The sequence below is a fragment of the Myotis daubentonii genome, chromosome 8 (assembly GCF_963259705.1).
Source record: "Myotis daubentonii chromosome 8, mMyoDau2.1, whole genome shotgun sequence".
Taxonomy (NCBI): domain Eukaryota; kingdom Metazoa; phylum Chordata; class Mammalia; order Chiroptera; family Vespertilionidae; genus Myotis; species Myotis daubentonii.
The window spans coordinates 56471233-56494273 of record NC_081847.1 but is presented as its reverse complement, the minus strand read 5'-3'; the positions used below and the strand labels follow the sequence as shown (position 1 = coordinate 56494273).

The window sequence follows — 23041 nt, the reverse complement described above, 5'->3', positions numbered from 1 at the left end:
AATCTTAGTTTAACAATGCCATCTAAGAAAAAGGATGATACCCTAAATTCTGCTTCTCATTATAGTACTTTCTGTTCTTTATTTCTCCAATTGCCTAGGTTCTGAAATTGGAGAAATGGGTAAAAATTATTTTCATTTTTCTAACCCAAATGGCTTGCAGAGTGAATGTGATGAGGTTTCAGATCAGAAATGGAGATTTCATTTTGGAAAAGGACTCTTTGTAATGACTCTGTATACAGTGCTGTGGTTCACCAAGCCATTTCAAGGATTAATGCTTACTCTCCTGCAAAGGGTTCATTCTCTGATCCTAGTTTTGGTGGCCGTATTCTTTGGCTGAAGGTCATAGATTTCTGGGAGGCTGGTATAATGGGCAGATTGGAAGAGGTGGAAGGGAAGCCATCAGGAAGTAGGACCAGGAATAGCTATGTTCAAGTAGGTGGCTAGGGTACGTTTTGGTTATTTATTACCCGGGAGCAAAATTATGTCAAGATGTTACCCCAAAAAGTGCTCTTTACTCTCACAGAAAAACAACTTCATTTTGAGAGAGAGAGAGAGAGAGAGAGAGAGAGAGAGAGAGAGAGAGAGAGAACACCATGGATTAAGAGCTTAAAAGGCATATCAATCCAAATGTTTGAACTTTATCTGGCTCCTGACTCAAACTGTAAAAATCAGCCAACCAACAAACTGACAATTGGAGAAATGTGACACTGACTAAATATTTAATAATATTTAGGAATTACTGTTAGTTTTGTTTACATATAACGGTACTGTTTGTTTTTTAAAAAGACTACTTTTAGGGGTTCTTACTGAAATATTTATAAATGATGTAGAATTTATTGTAGAATAATCAGAGTTGGGAGGGATGGGGAGTGACACTGATAAACAAGATTATCCTTGAGTTGATAATTGTTGAAGCTGTGTGATTAATATATATGGGGGATCATTATATCTTCTCTTTTATGTATTTTTGTTAAATTTCTATACATTTCTTTCCTTTCTTTCTTTTTTATTCTCCTATACATTTCTTAAAGCTAGTTTACCAATTCATGGGGAGACTGGAATCTGACTGGGTCTAGGCAGCCTGGGTTCCTTAGGTAGACTCAGTTCTGGTTCAAAGCCCCTACTTGACTCCAGGCATCACAGGCTTGGGGATTACCCCAGTCTGGGGGCTGGGGGGCAGGGAGCACGGGGCATAAGGATCTTGGTCAGAGGCTTTTGTCTGTAACACTCCAAAAGAAAAACAAAACCAAAAACGTGTCACGCTGTAAAGCACATCCCCAAATGGTAAACTGACTTGTGAATGTGTCATAGTGCTAGGCAACTCGAAAGGGTGCTTCCTTCGAACAATTTACAAGACATTAATATTCAACCAGCTGCAAAGGCTAATGGTCAAGTTCTGCCTTCAGGCACTGAGGTTTCAATGTGACATGAATAGGCATTTCCCAGGAGCTTCTGAATAGAGAATCTGGGCCTGTTTATGTAAGGTCTGGCCTTAAAAAAGTCAAGAATTTATAAGATTAAGGGAAAAAAAGTTCAGCTGGCACCTTGTCCTTTTAGGTTCACATTTTGGGACAAAAGAAACAAAAGTGAAAAACTGCCCATTAAGCACAATTCAGAGATTCTGCTGGGTTTTCTGCATTGATTCAGATTTCTTTCTTTAGTAGGTCAAGTCAGACCTTCCATGCTAATGTAAAAAATATAGTCTTTTCCTCTTAATTTATGTTTATCAGAGTCTAAGAAAGGTGAGTAAAGCCTATTTTTCAGAGTCTATCATTTGTAAAAGCCGTTCACTTTCAAATAAATATGCTCTTAAAATAATCTGTAAATTGAGATGATAGATAAGTCAATTATAAAATTAAGACATTTTATATCTCAAGTGTCTCTTGATTTTAAAGAATAGCTTTGGGCAATAGTTTAGGAAATCTAAAATGCCAGATAATAAAAATTTTGGATTTTATTAAGTTCAGTATCACTAGAACAAAAAATACAAACATTACTACTAGAAATGAACCTACCTATAATACACAGCCTAAAAGTTCCAAAGAAAAAAAAGCCCCAAAGTAATTGCAAGCAGTACAAGTTATAATGATATTCATATGGTTTAAATGTCAGCTGGAATAGGGAGTTAACAACAACAGTTTACAGTTTCTAGGAGAGCATTCCAGAGTAGGTCATATGCCCAACAACCAAACCAAACCACACCCGAGGAAAGAGTCTTTGAAGGCCTCTCCAGCTGGAGAGAGCAGTAAGTGTTTATTTCTATGACTGGAGTGCTAAAAATCATGCTACAAGTTCAGCTTCCTGAGTGGTTCAGGAGAACACAGTTGCAGGGCCAGCCAGGAGTACATCAGGGAACCTGATGAGCCTTCATGCTCACAAAACCCCCAGTACCCCAAGGAAGTACTTGTATCCTTTTCACTGCAGAGACCAGTAGTCAAGGAAAATACTAAAATTCACCTGAACGAATTCCTTCATTCACTCAATCATATGGTAAATATGATAAAATTAATAAAACATTTATTTTAAAATGTCTATGTAGCTAATGGTCCTCTCTGGAAGAGGCAGTTGGTAAGACCACTTCTCTCAGACATTTTAGAAAGGAAAAACCTTACCCTCCCATTGAAACCCCTGCTGCCAGGAAAGGAGCAGAAGGGTACAGACTGTGTACGTGGTGAATAACTGTCTCCAAATCTTCAGTGTTAGCGCAACAGTAAGTCCTTGGCGTCTGTAAGCAGTGACAGGTAAAATACAGCATTTAAAATTGTGAGGTTCATGATTTGTATAATGCAGTAATGTAAAAAAGAGCAAGAAGTCATAAATATGGGGAAATAACTTTCGTTTGCACATATTATGAATAATAAAAATTTATAATTTCCTTATCTTGCAATACACATATATATTATTTAAAGTCAATGCTATTCAAGTTGGCACTAACAAAAAGACTTTGATCAGCGAGGAAGGCTTGACAGAAATGAGCAAAACCTTCAATTATATACCTTATATTAAACAGAAACACAGCTCCCTACTCAGATGTGTCTCTGACTAAACAAGAACAGTCAATTTATGAAGAAAAAGTGGAGGATTACACCTTTGTATAGGAAAAAAACATTTATGCCCGACAAAGTAATTCTTTATTTAAAAACAAACAAACAGCTGAAACCGGTTTGGCTCAGTGGATAGAGCGTTGGCCTGCAGACTGAAAGGTCTCGGGTTCGATTCCGGTCAAGGGCATGTACCTGGGTTGCGGGCACTTCCCCAGTGGGGGATGTGCAGGAAGCAGCTTATCGATGTTTCTCTCTCATCGATGTTTCTAACTCTCTATCTCTCTCCCTTCCTCTCTGTGGAAAATCAAATAAAATATATTTGAAAAAAATAAAAAATAAAAAAATAAAAACAAACAAACAAAAAAGGCTTTCCAATAATGACATAAAAAATTAAATTTGTGGCTCATTTCTAACTGGAAAACTGTTTTCTCTATCCCGAGTGCTGTCTACCAATGAAGGAGTGTGGTTTTTTGGCACTGCCTTCACTCTAGATAAAGCAATATCCAGTCTGATCTATTAATTAAACATTTGATTTTACAATAAAAGCCCCAGCTGCACTTCAATGAAACAGACATTTAAAATGGTAAAATATGTAAAGCTGATTATGCTTCCATACATAATGTATTTAAACAAATGGTTTTCATGTGAACTTCATCAATGAAGGCTCTGTTTCTAGTTGAAAAGCTTCACAGATGCATTGTTTGGGATGTGTGAGAAAAGGGCAATCCTGTCTGTAGCATATGCACAAATGTGTGTATGAATAAAGTTTATGTAAAATAAAATTTAATAACAAGGAGAGGAATCTGGTAACATTACTCTAATAAAATACTGAAACCAGTTATCTACACCACCCTGATTACAGTATTACAATAAACCATGATCACAATATGAAGGTATATCATCCATTATTTAATCACTAATGAGTAGTCTAAGAAAATTAAAATTTTCAACAATCCTTTTAATTAAACCCAAGATTAAGAGACTACCTACTGCCTACTGTCATCTTTTTGAGATCTTCAAATACGGAATTTTCCAAAAGATAAATGTTAACCTGACAGCATTTATAATGGCAAAACCATGAGGGCGATCCTATTATCACATTTATTTTATAAATAGGAAACTGAGTTTAGAGAGGTTAAATAAATCCTGTTACACCTGAACAGCTGACTAAGCTGAGATAATTTAAAAAATACTCTGTGATTAAATGCATTTGAGTGACACAAATTCACTGTAAAATCTAAATAGGACAATATCTACTACCATGCTCATTTACAGTGACTGCAGAATTTGTCACAAGTATTCAGGTGAAAAAAGTCATCCTTACTTGGCATTTTTATTACATGTGAGTCTTTTCACACTGCATAGTCATAAGAACAATTTTATTTTTGATGATCATACCTTTTCTGCCTAAATTCACAATGATATAGGAAATCAGATTTACATAGACAAACAATGCATAAATGTCAACCAAAGTTCGCATATAGCTTCACACACACACACACACCTATATTCCTTAATCTGAGTATTAGATTTCTAAATAGAATCTGAGATATCAAGAACACTAAAGACATTTATTTTAAAAAAACAAACAAACCCTCTCATTTTCTAGTTGGCAAACAGTCTATGGGCCCAGCACGCTTGCGCTGCACCACGCTGCTCTCTGACAAACAGTCTAGATAGGTTGAAATATCAAGCTCATTTTAAAAAATTAATGATAGAAGGGGGTGTTAAAGAACATGTTCTTGCTCTGAAAATTCTATTAGCACTATCTGGCAATCCAAAAACAAGATGGGTCAATCTGTAATCTACAGAGATTTCCAAGAGACACTGCTGGGCCTGGGCAGTGAGATGGGAGGGAAGAAAAGAAAGGAGGAGTACAGAAAGATGTATGAAAAGGAAGAAGGAGGTGATGGAGAAAGTAGCTCAGATGAACAGAGCAAGCATGTCAAACTCACGGCCCACAATGCATATTTTTGTGGTCCAGCCAATATAACAAACGGTATGTAAGAAATGTTTTAGTAAAAATTTCACAACTTAATTTTTACAATATCCTGTTATACATAATTATTAATAACGAACTACAATGTTCACTAATGACTGATTACTATAGTCGTGTTGCATTCATTTCCCTTACACGGCTTACGCACAGGCGCACCGTTTCCACTAATACTAGCAGCGAGTATTTTAGCAGCCGACTGCCATGTCATTAGTCTTGGACTGATTTGTTTGGTGTGCGCAACAGGAAATATTTCGCTTTCGGAAAACAAGAAAAATAGGTTTATTTGCATTACACTTATTAATTTGTGCAGTTATTCAGTGTCTGGTAAGTTAATGTTCAAGAAAAAACATTAATTTTTATTAAAATGTTCTATTATTTTATGTTAACGATTACTCATTTATTTCAGCCCTGTGTATTCAGCATGTCTCTATCGAAATAAACCTATGTTTCTATGAAAATTGAAGCTTTTGTTTTTTCCCAGTCCACATAAACTTAAACCTTGTTAGCCTCTGAGTTTGACATGCTTGACTTAGAGGATAAGGAAAGATGAAGAAATGCGGAGTGTGTGAAATACTGAGAGTCTGGGGTATGGTTAAGGAGAGAACACTACGTCAGCAGAAATAAAACACTGTATAGCTTTAAAATTTCTCAATTATTTATGAACAAGTCACCAAAATGTACTCTTGTTATGCAAGTTTTAAGTGAGGTACGTGTGCACACATATGTACACACGCACACACATACACACACACACACACACACACGACCACACACAGAGTTAGGGTACAAGAAAAACGGTCTATGAAACATTATTAGGATCAGAAACTCATAGTGGCTGAAGTCTTTGTAAATTATCATTCCTAAAGTAAGTGGGAAATATGACAGTTCACAAAATAATCATTAACATTAGGGAGTCTGTGGGCAACTTTCCGGATTCCTAACCTTGAAAACCAATCTGCAGAGAGCAAGAAAAGGTACCAACTACTCCAAGGACTCCAAGAGTCCTGCAGGAATATCTGAGGATCAGTCTACTGAGACGAGAACTACCTGTCTCCTACAGCTAACAGCCCCCGGGGGGCCAAAGTGCAGGCTTCTCATTTCCTAGTGAGCCAGGCTTTTGGCTTTCCCTCAACGCTGCAATGACTAATTGGAAATGAGGACAATATGGTGGTGGAAAATTTCTACTTTACTGCTTTGCAGAAGCCATAGTAATCCCTATGAATTCTAAGTATATCACCAACATATTTCAGCAAACCGTTTACTTCTGCATTTCTTCCACTTCTAGGAGAAGTGCTTACTCTAAATTCTAGTTCACCTTTTCTAGCTCTTTTGGGTTCATTTCAGTTAGAGTTCCTTCCTGTTTGATCTTTGCTGATTCATCTTTTGTTCTTTTTTATGCCTAAGCTAAGGTCTTACTCTGAGTCTGAGCTACATTGAATCCTTTTTGGAACAAGGTAAGGTCTAAATAAACACAGGGTTCCTCTGGTCTGAAACAGTAATTGTTCATAATTCTAAGGCAGAAGGAAGAAGGGTTACCAAGGGACCTAACTATCAAAGCTAGTTTTAAAAATCAATAATGTGATGCATTAGGGTACAAGAAGTATATATTAAATTATAATTGGGGGGAGGTTGGGGGTTAATGGGGGGGATGAGGACACATTTGTAATACCTTAACTAATAATAATAAAAAAATAAATAAAAATAAATAAAAATAAATAAAAAACATATTAAAAAAATAAAATAAATTATAATTAATTAAGTCCCTTAAATTTCTTTTTTAAAGCAGTTTTTATAAAAGGATATAATTATAATCAAATTTTAGTGATTTTACATTCTTATTCTTTTTTAAATTCGATCACATTAGCCTCTTTGATACAGATTTTTGCTGGGGGCACTAGTTAATCAGAACTCAACCTAGTGCACTGTATAAGAATCAAAGCTACTCTTATCCCCTCACTTAGAACTCAGTGAATTCTTAAAAAAAGAAAAGTCTATCTATATAATATCACTTTGCAAGAACTCAAAGTGTCCATGGAGATTTTTCAAAAATCCAATTGCCCTGGCCGGTGTGACTCAGTTGGTTGGGCGTCGTCCCTTGCACCAGGAGGTTGCAGGTTCAATTTCTGATCAAGGGCATATTCCTGGGTTTCTGCTTGATCTCGGTAGGGGGTGTGCAGGAGGCAACCGATTGATGTTGGGCTCTCACATCGATGTTTCTGTCTCCCTCTCCCTTCCTCTCTCTCTAAAAATCAATCAGCCCTAACCAGTTTGGCTCAGTGGATAGAGCGTCCGAGTGCGGAATGAAGGGTCCCAGGTTCGATTCCAGTCAAGGGCATGTACCTTGGTTGCGGGCACATTCCCAGTAGGGGGTGTGTAGGAGGCAGCTGGTCGATGTTTCTCTCTCATTGATGTTTCTAACTATCACTTTCCCTTCCTCCCTGTAAAAAAACCAATAAAATATATATTTTAAAAAAATCAATCAACTATTCTTTTAAAAAATCCAATGAATGTTTATGGCTAAACGTTACTGGGTTGCTGTATTCTTTCAAAGTAAATTTCTAATTAACATTAAATGCTGAGGTAGGTTTTTGAAGCTTCCTCCTTCCTAGTTATTTTGTTCTAAGATGGTATTGGATTTCTCCCCTTGGCTCTACAAATGGTCCCCAAGCAATCTCAGTCATCTGAGTTCCACTTCTGCTTGCACACTGACAATCTGTAGCCTGTGCATCTCTCCTGAGCGCCAGGCTAGTATATCCAACCGTTTACTAGAAATTTCCACCTAGATGATCTAAAGCACCATAAACATCTAAAACTAAATTTATTTTTATTATATCTAGACCTCCTAAATCCTCCTAAATGTCCTATTTCAGCAAATATCAGTGCCTTTTACCAGTTCACCAAGCTAGAAATGTTAACCTTGACTCCCACATAATCTATCACATGAATATCCCTCATTTTTGTTCTCTCTTCTTCCTACCTCCTACCTCTGCTTTCAAACTCTGGGTAGGTCTATAGTAACTGATTTTTTTACTGGCCTCCCAGCCTCCAAACCCCTACCCCTCTATCTCTATCTCTCTCTCTCTTTTTTTATCCATTGGGAAAAACTCCATCTCTTTGTTACACACTGCTCTAAGTTCTCTTTCTAAGACATGACCATGATCAAATTACTTCATATGTCAATTATACCTCAATAAAGCAAAAATATTGTTTTATCTATCTATCTGTCTATCTATCCTCACCCAAGGATATTTTTTCCGTTGATTTTTAGAGAGAGTGGAAGGGAGGAAGAGAGAGAGAGAAAGAGAGAGAGAGAGAGAGAGAGAGAGAGAGAGAGAGAGAGAGAGAGAGAGAGGCTTGGGGTTGGGGATTGAACCTGCAACCCAGGCACGTGCCCTTGACTAGGAATCAAACCTGCTACTCTTTGGTGTGAGGGCCAGTGCTCTAACCACTGAAAAACCTGCCAGGGCTAAAAAACATGTGTGTGTTTTTTTAATGTCTATGGTTCAATACTATGTTCCTGAGGATATAACACATGAGACTTCAAAATTTGGACCTAGCCCTAACTGGTTTGGCTCAGTGGATAGAGAGCGTTGGCCTGTGGACTCAAGGGTCCCAGGTTCTATTCCGGTCAAGGGCATGACCTTGGTTGCAAGCACATACCCAGTAGGGAGTGTGCAGGAGGCAGCTGATCAATGTTTCTCTCTCATCGATGTTTCTAACTCTCTATCCCTCTCCCTTCCTCTCTGTAAAAAAATCAATAAAATATATATATTTTAAAAATTTGGTCCTAGAAGAATTCCCATCACTTCCTGAATAATGAGAATGGAGTATAGCATAATGGTCAAGAACATAAGCACATAGTCAGACTACCTGGGTCTGAATCCTGGCTCTGAATTCCTTGACTAGGGCAAGTTCTTAACATATTTATGTGTCATTTTCTTCCTCTGGAAAACGGGGATGATGGTGACTAGAGTTACCTAAATCATTGAGTTGTTTCTATTGCTGATTATTAAGCATGAAAAAACATAACTGATATATTCTAAGGCCTCAATAAACATTAGACAAAATTATCATCATCATTATCCCTCCACAAGTATTTTTTCCCCAAAATATTTTTTTTATTGATTTCAGAGAGGAAGGGAAAGGGAGAGAGAGATAGAAACATCAATGATGAGAGAATCATTGGTTGGCTGCCTCCTGCACGCCCCCCACTGGGGACCAAGCCTGCAACCCAGGCATGTGCCCTGACCAAGAATTGAACTGTTGACCTCCTGGTTCATAGGTTGATGCTCAACCACTGAGCCATGCCACCTGGGCCCCTCTACAAGTATTTGCTAGTCCATACTCTTCGTTTATTTAAAAAAAAAAAAAATATATATATATATATATATACATATATATATATATATACACACACACACACATATATATATACACACACATATATATGTATATATATATATTAAAGGTTAATTTTAGTGTTTTTTAAAATTAATTTATTATTTATTTATTTATTGTTAAAATCCTCACCCGAGGATATTTTTCCATTGATTTTTAGAGAGAGTGGAAGGGAGAGGGAAAGACAGAGAGAAATATCAATGTGAGAGAAACACATCAATTGGTTGCCTCCTGCAGCCCCAACCAGGGTCCAAGCCAGAGAGGAGCCTACAACCAAAGTACGTGCCCTTGATCAGAATCGAACCCAGGACTCATTGGTCCGCAGGCTGACGTTCTATTCACTGAGCCAAACCAGCTAGGGCCCAAATATATTTTTATTGATTTCAGAGAGGAAGGGAGAGGGAGAGAGAGATAGAAACATCAATTATAAGAGAGAATCATTGATTGACTACCTCTGCATTCCTCCTACTGGGGATCAAGCCCACAATCTGGGCATGTACCCTGACTGGGAATCGAACTGTGACCTCCTGGTTCATAGGTTGACACTCAACCACTGAGCCATGACGACTGGGTGTATGTAGGCCATGCTCTTTAAATACCTTGCTTTTTGTGCTGAGAAGGCTTCTCTTTCCCCTCTCCTGGCTCAATACCATAGCCTTCAAGATCCAACTCAAATTTATCTCCACTAGTGTTCTCTCACCTCCCCCAGGTATTAGTTACTCCATCCCTTTATGCTCTGTAGCCTTAACAGATCTTCTCACAGTTGCACTTAGCACTGTATTGTGCGTATTTTTATGTGTCTGACACTCTCTTGTAACTTAAGTTAAAGCTATTATGGCTTAGGGTTGTGTACACTCCTAATAATATGTACACTGCTCACCCTACAGTGCCTGATTTAATAGGCATACAACACGGCTCTGCTGAATGAACAGATCTTTGTCCCTCACTTTATGGGACCTAATGGAGTTTACTTTGTAGCACATTACTTCCTTGAGAGCCTCAGACCATGTCTTCCCATCTTTGTATCCTTAAAGCATCTAGAAAGACACACAGGCCTGGCCGGTGTTGCTCAGTGACTAGAGCGACAACCTGTGCACCGGAGGGTCTCAGGTTCAATTCCTAGTCAAGGGCACATGCCTAGGTTGCAGGTTCCATCCTGGGCCCTGGTTGGGGCAAGTGTGGGAGACAACCAATTGATGTGCCTCTCTCATATCGATGTTTCTCTCTCTCCTCTCTCTCTCTCTCCCTCTCTCCCTTCCCCCTCCCTTCCATTCTCCCTCTAGAAATCAATGGAAAAATATTCTTACTCCTCACAAGGATTAAAAAAAAGAAAAGAAAGAAAGGCACACAGTGGATCAAAAGCTGCTCAAAAACAATTTGTGCCCTGGCTGGTGTGGCTCGGTTGGAACATCATCCCATATGCCAGAAGGTCGAGGGTTGGGTTCCAGTCAGGAGCACCTACCTAGGTTGTATGTTCAATCCCTGGAGGGGGGTATAGGGGAGGCAACCCATGATATCTCTCTCTCTCACACACATCAGTCTCTGTCTCTCTCCATCACTCTCTCTCTCTCTCCCCCTACCTCTCTCTCTAAAAATCAATGAACCTGTCCCCAGGTGAGGATTAAATAAATAGTACTGCACTTTTAAAAACAAACAAACAAACAACAATTTGTTTAATCCAGGGCCATAGTGACAAATTCAAACATTCCCCTTTAGAGTATCCACCATCTGTCTACAAGATTCCTAAAAGGCTGGATAAATAAAGAAATGTGAACCTTCACATCAAACTATTATGAGGCACTTTAGTAAGATCATAAACACTTTATAACTTTAGCTTTTAAAATCATATTGATTTTGCTTCCCTCCAAGGCCCAGGTCACTTTAAACAAAGAAAAGGGGCTCCCCTTCCCCCGTGTTCTCATAAAGTACTGGCGTTAATGACATGATTGCAATTTTTTATCTTCAGCATGACTAATTTATAGACGTAATAACATGCTCTATCAATGAGTCAAAAAAATGTTTCTTTCAATTCTGATAGAATTGTCTTTGACCTGTTGAAATGGTGAGGAACTAGTAGCTGAAAAGCTTTCAGTGAGTGTAATATTTCTCATTCCATCTCACAGGTTTAACATCAATAGAGTGATGATTTTCTAGGAGATGAAAGAACTTCTATCATCATAGCAAAAAAAACTTTAGGGGGGGGTTAGAGAAAAAAAGTTGATTTAAAATAGTATTTTCTCTATGTATACTTTGATGGGCATCTAGGCATATAACACAGTCAATCTGTTTCATGGAAAAGTAAAATTCTTAAGTGAAAAAAAGGATCACTGTGCTGGTTAACTTGTTTTATACTAGTTAAATTTTTGTTTTGTTTTGTTTTTTTAATCCTCACCCGAGGATATTTTTCCATTTATTTTTACATTGAGTGGAAGAGAGAGGGAAAGACAGAGAGAAATATCTATGTGAGAGAAACACATGGATTGGTTCCCTCCTGCAGGAGCCCCGACCAGGGCCCAGGCCGGGGAGGAGCCTGCAACCCAGGTACGTGCACTTGACCAAAATCGAACCCGGGACCCTTTGGTCGACAGGCCGACGTTCTATCCACTGAGCCAAACCGGCTAGGGTTGTACTAGTTAATTTTTAAAGAAAACATGTTTTGCATTAAAAATAATGTAAATATCTATTGATGTTAAAATACAGTAAGTGCAAAAGTTGTTATAAAATAAAATGTTAATTTTTATAAAAACAGAAATATATTACATATTTGCCATTTAAATATAAGATCTGAATGAACATAGACCAAGGGGATTCCCTTGATTGTATAATTATGGATCTTACAAATTTCATTTTCTTTTTGTTTATCTGTATTTTTCCACAATGAATTTGTATTGTTATGAGTTATACTTTTCATTATAAAACTAGAAATGATTCTTTCAAATATTAAGCTGTTATTAGTTTAAATTTACTTACCAAGAGATTCTCCCCTGCCATTCCTCTGTTGTTAAAAACCACACATCTAAAAGCAGAAAACAATTTTGTTATTTTTACACATGATTCTTGCTCACAATACATTATCAAAATCATCTTACTAGCACTGTTTTAGAGCACAAAAAGGTTTTGAAAAATCTCTTCCAAAGACACGAGCATGCTTGACAATTTCATCTAAGTGCATGAAATACATTTCCAGTTTTCTAAATTCAATACATGGGTTCAAGTCAGAAAACTGTATATTGAAACGATGTTTCATTTTCCTACCAAAAGCAGAATTTTTATAACTTCTCCCTATTCATATACATACATTTCCAATAAATATTATTAAAACAATTCTAAATACAAGTCAAATTTAATTGTTTTTGGTTCAAATTTTAAAAAGGCCTCTCTACCTATTCTATTTGTAACATTAATAAATACTTATTCCTAGCCTCATAAAAATAGCTCTTGTTCTCTCAAGGCTCAGCAAACAGCGATACTGGAATTTTACCTGAGGCAAAAAACATTACCACAGGTGCAGCTGAAAGGAGCCTGGCACCTGAGCTGGTAGGATGGGCCCCCACTGGGTGTGCAGTTGATTTAGGTGAGGAAAGACTACCTGTGTTTTATATAAGCCTCTTTGCCTCTTCTGGGTCAATAGTCACACGTAAAGGGTTTAGAGCAGTGTTGGCTCACGCTAAGTACACAACGACAGCTATTAGTAACAGTGGTAGGTGTAGCGCCAGGTTAGCTTTAAATAGTCATTCTGCATTTAAAATTTTAACTCTCATTAAATTTTTCAGTCAATCATAACCCCAGATATGTATTTTCTGCCATCCTGAAACAAATCCTGACTTGCGTCTGCACAGATTTCTTTGATTTCATCTATATTCGTGTCCATTAAAATTCATTTTGTTTTTTACTGTTTACTTATCCAATCAATCAAGGATATTTAAGGTTCTAATTCCCTTCTTTCAGGGTGTTGCTGATCACTGCATGGGTTCTAAGCACCAATGACCTGACTGCCTTACAAAACATTCAACAACTCTGACTCTCTTCTCAGGGGGGTCAGAGTTTAATGTGGTATTCAGGATATGTTTCTGCAAAGGAATTCTGTCTTGTTTCCGAAAGGTCATATAGGAAATTTTACTAGGCCCAAATGAAAAAGAAAATGTTTAAAAATCTCAGAAATTTAATTAAAGAAAAAGCTAGAAATATTACATTTTATTGACTAGTCAAAGAAAGACCTTAAATATACTATAAAAACGTGCAGAAAAGTTAGCATAATGCCAGTTAGTCCTTAATCTTTTCTTGCTAAATATATGGCAAGACAGTTTAGACATAATAAGTTAGTCAATTGTATTTACTTGCATAAGCACCTAAGTTACACTTGAATTGGGGCTAAAGTTCATTGTGACCTTGAGCCTTGAAGATCCTAGTCATTCAGAAAAGAACCACTGGATAAAAAATGACTTTTGGGGCAAGACATCACCGTGTGACTGCCACTGAGACAAGAGAACAGACCTTATGAAGGGAAAGAAAAAGATGATCTGCAAACTCATGAAAAAGCAGTCTATACACCTGGGGTTTTCTTCCAAACTGCAGACTGGGATATTTCCCCTTTTTTCAGGCAACTTTAAAAGTGGATCACAGCTCTGGTATCTCTTGCTAGAGGAGAAATGGTACTGACCTCTCCATAGGCCTTAGTTCCTGACAATGTTCATTCAGTAGCAGTGATCACTGTATATACTTCTAGTCTTGGAAATGGGGCAGAGATAAAGAATGGAAGAGCAAATCTGCTCCAGAGAAAGGCAGAATGGGGCTGCCATTGTGTTCCTCTTTCCCACTCCAGCTTCTTTCATTTAACCCCGTTCCTGCCCTGTCAGTCATCAGGAACACTTTACAGATAAAGCTAAAAGAGGTAGCTGAGAAATGACAAGAAAAAAAACCTGAGATGCTCTAAATTAAAAAGAAACACAAAGGGGTTCATCAGGTAACAATTGCAGGGTAAAAACCAACAAAAGACTACTTACACTCTTTAATATATGTTGGAATTATTTTTTTGTTTGTTTTTTTCTTCTGTATGTTGGAATTATGAAACTAACTTCCAGGGGACTGTTTCTGAGACTACCTAAAAGGCAGAATAGCCAGGTGCAGTGGAACCCCAGGAGCCTCAGCTTCCTGCTTACACAGGAGCTTTACCTACTGCTGGCCCTCCCAGAACTAGCCTCCCACCCCTTTGTCTATAGCTAATGTAAATTATTTTAGAACAGCATACATCTTTCTCCCCCCCCCCCCGCCCTTGATGTATAAAAAAGCCATGAAGGACATGTTTATCTTTTCTAGTTAGTGATGCTGCAGGTGGTTTAGACTCCATGCTCCAAGACCCATCTTCTTCTTTTGCTAGCAGTGGCCCAATAAACACTTCCTTTAAAACACACACACACACACACACACACACACACACACACACACACACACACACACAGTCTTTTTAAAGTTTAACAGAAACAACTACTATTCCTAAGGCATTCAATAAGCCTCTGTAAGCTTTGTAACAGCTCTCTCCAAATAATTTCTATAATTTCTCCCAAACAACTTTAAAGGGTATGTACATGAGAAAAATCGTTTTCCTGCACATTTTAACTATTTGAATTTTCTTCTCAAAGCATGGCAAATATAAGTAAAGAGAAGACATACCAAATAAAGGATAAACCTGGGACAGGGAATTTTCTGTGACAATGGAACACATCAACCAGGGAAGCAGGCGAGTCTCCTTTAACGAAGGTTAAGTAAGAAGCAGAGACATACCTACAGCACAGGATTTCTCAACCTTGAGCACTATGGACATTATGGACCAAGTAATTCTTTACATTGGGGGCTGTCTATAGCCCCCTTGTCTGAGAACCACTATTATAGTGAGATGGATCAGATAGCCTTGAATCTGCTCAAGCCCAGTGATCTACCAGAATAAAGTGATTTTATCAGATGACCTTAAATATTTTCCAGTTTAAGATTCCACAAGTCTTTGATTCTCAGGATATAAATAATATAATACAATATACAGTTCATGTGTCATAGAAATGTACACTTCAAACCTATATGGTCTTATTAACCAATGTCACCCCAATAAATTTAATAAAAAAATAAAACTAAAGAAAAACTAAAAATCAGCAAAGGAAGGAGTGAGATGAACATTTAGAAAGCACTACACTGATTTCAGGTAATAATAATAGCAATAGATAATGGTTAGTGCTTACTATGTGCCAGATCATGTTCTAAGCACTTTACATGAATATGAATATTGGAATGATACATTCATTCAAAAAATTATTAAACAGAATATTTACTGAACTAATCTTTAAAAACTGATTTGAGAGACAGAACGAGAGGAAGGAAGAAAGACCCGCAACCTTGGCATATCGGGATGATGCTCTAATCAAGTAAGTTACCTGTCCAGGGCTTTACTGAACTAATTTCAAGATGGAATTAGAGCTTATAGGAGAAAAATGAAATAAAAATGTAAGGTTCCTGGCCTCAAGAATAGAATCTAGTTAGGTTGAAAAGAAATGCACCATATTTTTGGTTGAATAACAACACAAGTGACAACACAAGGCTCTCTAAAAGAGCTTTGTCTCTGAAAATTTGTTAATTGGGGTATCATTTTATAGTGGACTATCTAACAATTAGATAGATAATTTTAAGTCCCTAGAGAATGGTCCTATTTCTGTTTTCCAGAAATACCTTCATTCAATGCTTTCTAATATGCATTATTTCATCTAGCCAGTCTCATGAATAATCATTAACTGACTCATTCTCAAAATTTTAAAAACCAAATTATTTTAACAAGATAAAGGATAAACATACTTTTAGATAAAAACATTCTAATGTTCATTTAAAATGACTTTGTATCCAAGATACTGCTTTTAGATTAGGGAGTCATCAGAACTCGTCCTTGTGTTTCACCACCTCGTCTTCCTTAGTTCAGCCTCCCCTTCCCTCCTCCTTCAGGAAGAGTCTACAGATGACCCACTACTGCACTTTTATTTATTTATTTTTTTAAAATATATTTTATTGATTTTTCACAGAGAGGAAGGGAGAGAGATAGAGAGAGTTAGAAACATCGATGAGAGAGAAACATCGATCAGCCGCCTCCTGCACATCCCCCACTGGGGATGTGCCCGCAACCCAGGTACATGCCCTTGACCGGAATCGAACCTGGGACCTCTCAGTCCGCAGGCCGACGCTCTATCCACTGAGCCAAACCGGTTTCGGCCACTACTGCACTTTTAAAGCTGCAGGAAAAGCAGCTGAGTGTCACCTAAAGCTTAGTATCCACTGGTGCTACTTGCCCTGAATAAAAACTGCACAGGCCCAAACTCCAAACTGGAAAGTAAAAGAATGTGTTAAAGTTGCCAAGTGTGTGATCCACTCTTGCTCTTGTCTCTTAACTTCCAGCAGTTAAGTAATATTGAGTATTGTGACCCATCACGAATTATGTAATGAAAAGTTCATTGAAATCTAGGCCAGCCACTAAGTATTTTGGTACTGCAGAGGACACTATCAGAACGAACCTATATTCCCAAAGAGCATACAGTCTAATTGAGTGACAGAGAGTACGCAGGGGTAGGGAACAATGTGTTAAGAAGCACCAGGATTGCCCACAAATGACAGAAAACTCAAAATAACAGCGACTTAAATAAGATCCAAATTTATTTCTCATGTAAAAATCCAAGAAGGTAGACCAGGGCTTGTAGGGTGCCCGATAGTGTCAGGAAACTATGTTTCCTGTATTGCATTGCTTCCTAAGCCATGGCTGCTTCAGCTCCAGCTATCACATCTGCATGCCAGCACCCAAGAAGGAGAAAAATGGAGAATAGAGACTGCACCAACGTCCTTTAAGGATGCTTTCTAGCAACTGTGCACACTACTTTTACTGCTGTTTCTTAGCATCAAGGGAGGCTTTAATGTGAAGTCATTTTTTGGGCAGCTATCTGCCCAACTGAAATTGGAGGATTCTGTTACCGGGGAAGAAAGGGAGAATAAATATTAGGAGATAACTGGCAGCGCCTAGCACTGAGTGGTCAGTGTTACAAATGCCAGTATTCTGGAATATCAGAAAAACCAAATGAGACATTTTATGGAGGGAAGGAATAAATCACTAGTGTCAGATGCAACTAAGAATGGAAGGGAGGGAGGAGGGGGAGATAGAGAGAGAAACATCTATGTGAAAGAGACATGTTAATTGGTTGCTCCCTGCACATGTCCCAGCTTTGTTCCCTGTACATGCCCTGACCTGGGGCCAAGGATCAAACCTACAACCCAGGTATGTGCCCTTGATGGGGAATTGAACCCATGACCCTTCAGTTTGCAGTCCAACACTCTAATCACTGAACCACAGGGCATGATGAGTCACTCTTTTTAATATTACTTGGGGGTGGAGTAAAATGGTAAATGGCTCTCAATAAAAGAGGTTAAAAAAAAAGATAATTTGGATGTTCTCAGAGTTACTGTTTTCTCCCTGTTTTTAGTTGTAGTGCTAGAAATTAATTCAGAGATGTTTGGAAAAAATTTTAAGAAAGCAGGATATTGCCCCGGACAGGTTGCTCAGTTGGTTGGAGTGTCGTCCCATACACCAAAAGGTTGTGGGTTCGATTCCCAGTCAGGGTATATACCTAGGTTGGGGTTCCATCTCCAGTCAGGGTGTGTATATGAGGCAACTGATTGATGTTTCTCAAAGCAACGTTTCTCTCTCTTTCTCTCTCTCCCTTTCCTTTCTCTCTCTCAAATCAATAAACATATCCTCAGGTGAGGATTAAAAAGAAAACAGGATATTATCCAGGTAAACAAAATTATATCCATCAAGCTTACTGGATTTTTTAATATATATTTTTTATTGATTTCAGAGAGGGAGGAGAGATAAAAACATCAATGATGAGAGAATCATTGATTGTCTGCCTCCTGCACGCCCCCTACTGGGGATCGAGCCCGCAACCTGGGCATGTGCCTTGACCAGAATTGAATGGAGACCTCCTGGTTCGTAGGTCGGTGCTCAACCACTAAGCTACATGTTACTGAATTTCTTAAAAAAGAAATATTGAATGAGTGGATAAAATTTCTAACTACTTTATCAATCAAATGGGTGTAACGTATTAGAGGGAACAACTTTTCCTCTGGTTTCTATGAGGAGGCTTCTCTGTAAACACACTCCACGTCTTTCTCACTTTACTTGCTCCCCAGGAGATGGAGGACTTCTCTAATTGATAAAATTTGGAAGAATGACTGGGGCTGTCTGGCTCAGCAAGTCCCTTCTCCTTTCAAAGGCACCTTTATTCAGGGAGTACACACTGCACTCTGCCAGCGAAGATGGAAAACGTACAGATAGGCTAAGCATTTGACCATCCGGTTCTATTTACCTTTGACTTATTCATAAAGCCTTTGCTCACAATTATTTTAAACAAACTTTAGCTGAGTTTCCACCTCACCCATTTTAATTGTGAATCAGTAGACCTTAACAGAAAAGGTTTGTGTCTTCGTTAGTTTTCAGGTACAGGAAAACAACATTTGTTTAACAACAACAACAGTAAACCCTTATGTGTTATTTGTCCATATGCCAGGAGCTAGGTGCTCTCTAATGTCTAAATCATATCTCACCAGTAAAGCATCAACAGTTCCCTGGTGACCTGACAGAAAACATAACTCTCCCTACACACTCAGTCTTTACACAAGATAGTAACTGGGGCCCAAAGGCAAGTGCACTCCCATGATATTGGGGCGTTCATACTCCCTATGAAACACGATAGTACAACAGACATTATAATAACATCCAAACAGTCCTGCAAAGAAACTAGATGTTTATATTTCCAAGAGGTAGGTTTGCTTGTACTTGCTCTTTAAATTATATATATATTTATATTTAAAAAATGTTCTACGTTGATCAGGAAACAGACCTGAGAAGGAAGACCTGAACATTTCTAAAGACCCACTTTGTTCAGGGCACTAAAGCAAGTACTTTATACATTCTGATTCATTAAACTCTCTAGTAAGAAACTGTGATTGGCGAAGTTAAAAATTAATTGCCCAGGGTCACTAAGTAAGTGGCAGTTCCAACATTTGAATCCAGGCCTGGCTCCAAGGCCCATGTACATTCCCCCACATTACACAGCCTTCCACAGGCTATGTTACCTACTAAACCTCATGCTACAGGATCAATGACTTAGATCTGTTTTGCCACCTAAGAACTCAACCCAGTCTTATGCCAAAGTTCCAGATGCATTTTTTACCTCAGTGGTCTTTGCAACTACCTGACTGTCTTTGATTGATTACAAAAATAGTTTGTAGCTCCTCAGGTCTGTCAAAAGGTGGAGTCTCTTTCCCTACTCTTTGACTCTGGGCTGACTTGCTTCAACTAGAAAGTAACTTTGTTTTACTGGAATGCAGTGGAAGCAACATTGTGAGGGTTCTCAGCTTTGGCTCCAAGAAGCCATGTGGCTTTCACGTTTGCACGCTTGGAACCCTTTGCCACCAAATGATCAACCTCAGGGTGAGCTTGATGTGGAGACTATGTGGAGCTGAGATGAGTCATCCTTGTAAAGGATCCCCAAGCACGGAGTTAATTCTGGCTGCTGACCACAAATACACAAATTCCAGCCAAGACCAGAAGAACTACCCAGCTGAGCTCAGCCCAAATTGCTAACCCACAGAATTGTGAGTGAAATGGTTGTTGTGTCTAGCCACTAAGTTTTGGATAGTTTGTTATACAGCAAAAGCTAACTAATATACTCTCTCCAACTTAGATTCAGAGATTCCTTGTCAATTAAAAATAACAATAGGCCCAAAGGCTATTGAAAAATGTATTGACCTTCCTTATTCATGCATTCTGCTACCCGATTCAGTGTTAGATTCCCCTGAACCCAAATAAACTGGGTCTTCAAGCAACTGACAGTGACTTGATCCAGCCTCCCCTCTCATAAACTTCTTGAGGTAAGGACAACTTCTCATAACTCTTTATATCTCCACATGGTACCTAACACAAAGCCTTCCTTGTATCATATATTCTCAATAAAGTTTCTAAATCCATCAAAGAAATTTTAACCCTTAGGGAAGTTAGAACCTCCCAACAGCTTTGAAGCACAGTGTAATGAAATGGTAATAAAATCTACCTATGTATATAAAAGCCTAAGTGGCCGAATGACTGAACGCTTGAACGACTGGTCGCTGTGACGCGCACTGACCACCAGGGGACAGACACTCAACGCACAGGATCAGGCTCCCTCCTGTCTGGATCAGGCCTGCGGGGATCGGGCCAAAACCAACCAGCTATCTGACATCCCCCGAGGGGTCCTGGATTGCGAGAGGGCGCAGGCCAGGCTGAGGGACCCCATTGGTGCATGAATCCATGCACTGGGCCTCTAGTTTGGTAATAAAATTTGGCAACTTTTACAAATGATGGAAGAAAGCCATGCATACTGGCAACTCTAAGACTTATAAGATTCAGTCCCTGAGTTTCAACTGCATTGTTTTTAAAAGTACTTTCTAAATCTTGGGGGATAGATCAGGCCAAGTTTAGAATCAGCAATTTAAATATGTACAAAAGGCTTTATGAGCTGTACTTTTTGAGCATGACTAAGTTTTAGCAAAAAATTGGAATCAAGCCTCACATTGGTGCTTAAACATCGAATAATGATAAATTTCTGATATTGCTTAGTGCAAATTTCACTGAAACCATAATTCTAAAACACCATATCAAAGCTTCTGAGAGATTGTCACTTCATGGACAAAATATGCTTTATCTATAAAAGATCAGAGTTAACTTGTCAAAATTGAAATAACCCTTCTGGTATTTTCCCCTTTATATAAAAATATTTTTTCTTTATTTTTATTGTTGACACTATTACAGAAGTATATACAAATATTTTTATTAATATAAACTCAACCTCAGTTTTTCACACAAACAAGTATTTCAAGTACATAAGATACAACTCTAAATGAAACTCAGAGTGTTACATTACAATAGTTACTATCAGCTGAAAAAGACTGAGGCACAAAAAAGCACTACCTTTCACAATGACTGTTTTAAGATTTTAGAGTTGAACCTGAAATTTAATATTGCTAAGTCAATTGTATCTGCTAACCAAGTTGAATAATGGTTTTTCAAAAATGGTGTAACATCATTAACTGAACACTAGCCAGTGGACATGCAAAGAGGCACGGATCACCTTTGGAAAAATAAGGACACCTACAAGCTGATTTTGAGTATTTTTTACACTTGGGATCTGAGGCAAGATAAGTGGATCGAGTGCTCAAATATGGAGTGTGACATGAAGGCCATGGTATACTCTCTCAGGGATCTGCTATTCTGTATAGCACTCTCTTCAGTGGTTCTCAAACCTGGGTCTTATGTCAATTCCTAGGTGATTCTAATTTCATTCAACCAAAATCTGCTGAGTGCCTACTATGCTAAGTGCTACTTCCCATGAAATTATTCAGTTACGCACCTTTCTGAAAAAACAGGGGAAGGAAGAAACAGGGAAAATAATAATTTAGGGGGTTGCTTAATCCATTCAAGAAATAATAAGCATTTCTGAAACAAACATGAAGGTAATTTGTGTTTCATTTAGAATTAATTAAGTGAAAAATGAAAAAAAAATTTTTCACCAGTACCTGTATCCTAATTCTTCACTAAGATGGATCATATGAAGGATATACGATTCCTTGCTTGTTCCAGTGAGGCCAGGCAACAATAAGATAGTAGGTCTGGTGCTGGCATCCATATAACTCTTACTGTTATCATTATCAAACCAGTCCAGTAAAATCTGTCCTCCATCCGCAGTTTTAATAAATTCACTAAAAGAAATATTTCAAAGACATATTCAGTGTTTCAGGTTGCATCTTAATATTAGTGTCTTACTTCTATAAATATAAGATAGTATTTGGTCACACTCACTAACACACACTTATATCACTTTCTTTCATTACAAAAATGTTCTGAAATTAGTGCCTTAAAGTATTTCCAGTAACACTAGTAAAAGGTAGTATATAAAAATGAACCTCAAAGTATTTCAAGTATTTATCTTTTTAATTTAATTTATTATTATTATTTTAATTTTTTTTTATTGATTTCAGAGAGGGAGAGGGAGAGATAGAAACATCAGTAAGAATCATCGATTGCCCCTGGCTGGTTTTGCTCAGTGGGTAGAGCGTTGGCCTGAGGACTGAAGGATCCCGGGTTCAATTCTGGTCAAGGGCACATGCCCGAGTTTCAGGCTCAATCCCCAGTAGGGGCATGCAGGAGGTAGCATATCAATAGTTTTCTCTCATCAGTGATGTTTCTATCTCTCTCCCTCTCCCTTCCTCTCTGAAATCAATAAAAATATATTTTTAAAAAATCATTGATAGGCTGCTTCTGGCATGTGCCCAGACCCGGAATTGAACCGTGACCTCCTGCTTCATAGTTCCACGCTCAACTACTGAGACACGGAGGCAAGGAGGTATTTTTTTTATTGATTTCTGAGAAGAAGGGAGAGGGGGATAGAAACATCAATGATGAGAGAGAATCATTGATTAGCTGTCTCCTGCCCCCCCACCCCCCAGGTATATGCCCTGACCAGGAATGGAACCATGACCTCTG

General features: G+C 38.2%; 1 protein-coding gene across 2 annotated transcripts in view; it reads right to left on the bottom strand.

Moving 5' to 3' along the window:
* The window catches only part of ABHD3 (abhydrolase domain containing 3, phospholipase), a 33841-nt gene that overhangs the window by 8975 nt on the left and 1825 nt on the right, over positions 1-23041 (bottom strand). For both annotated transcript variants that reach the window (XM_059706487.1, XM_059706486.1), the window contains exons 3-5: positions 22075-22257; positions 12412-12457; positions 2613-2725 (exon numbers count right to left, since the gene is read on the bottom strand). In XM_059706487.1, coding sequence (XP_059562470.1) covers positions 2613-2725; positions 12412-12457; positions 22075-22257 — 342 coding nt within the window. The remainder of the gene's footprint in view (positions 1-2612; positions 2726-12411; positions 12458-22074; positions 22258-23041) is intronic.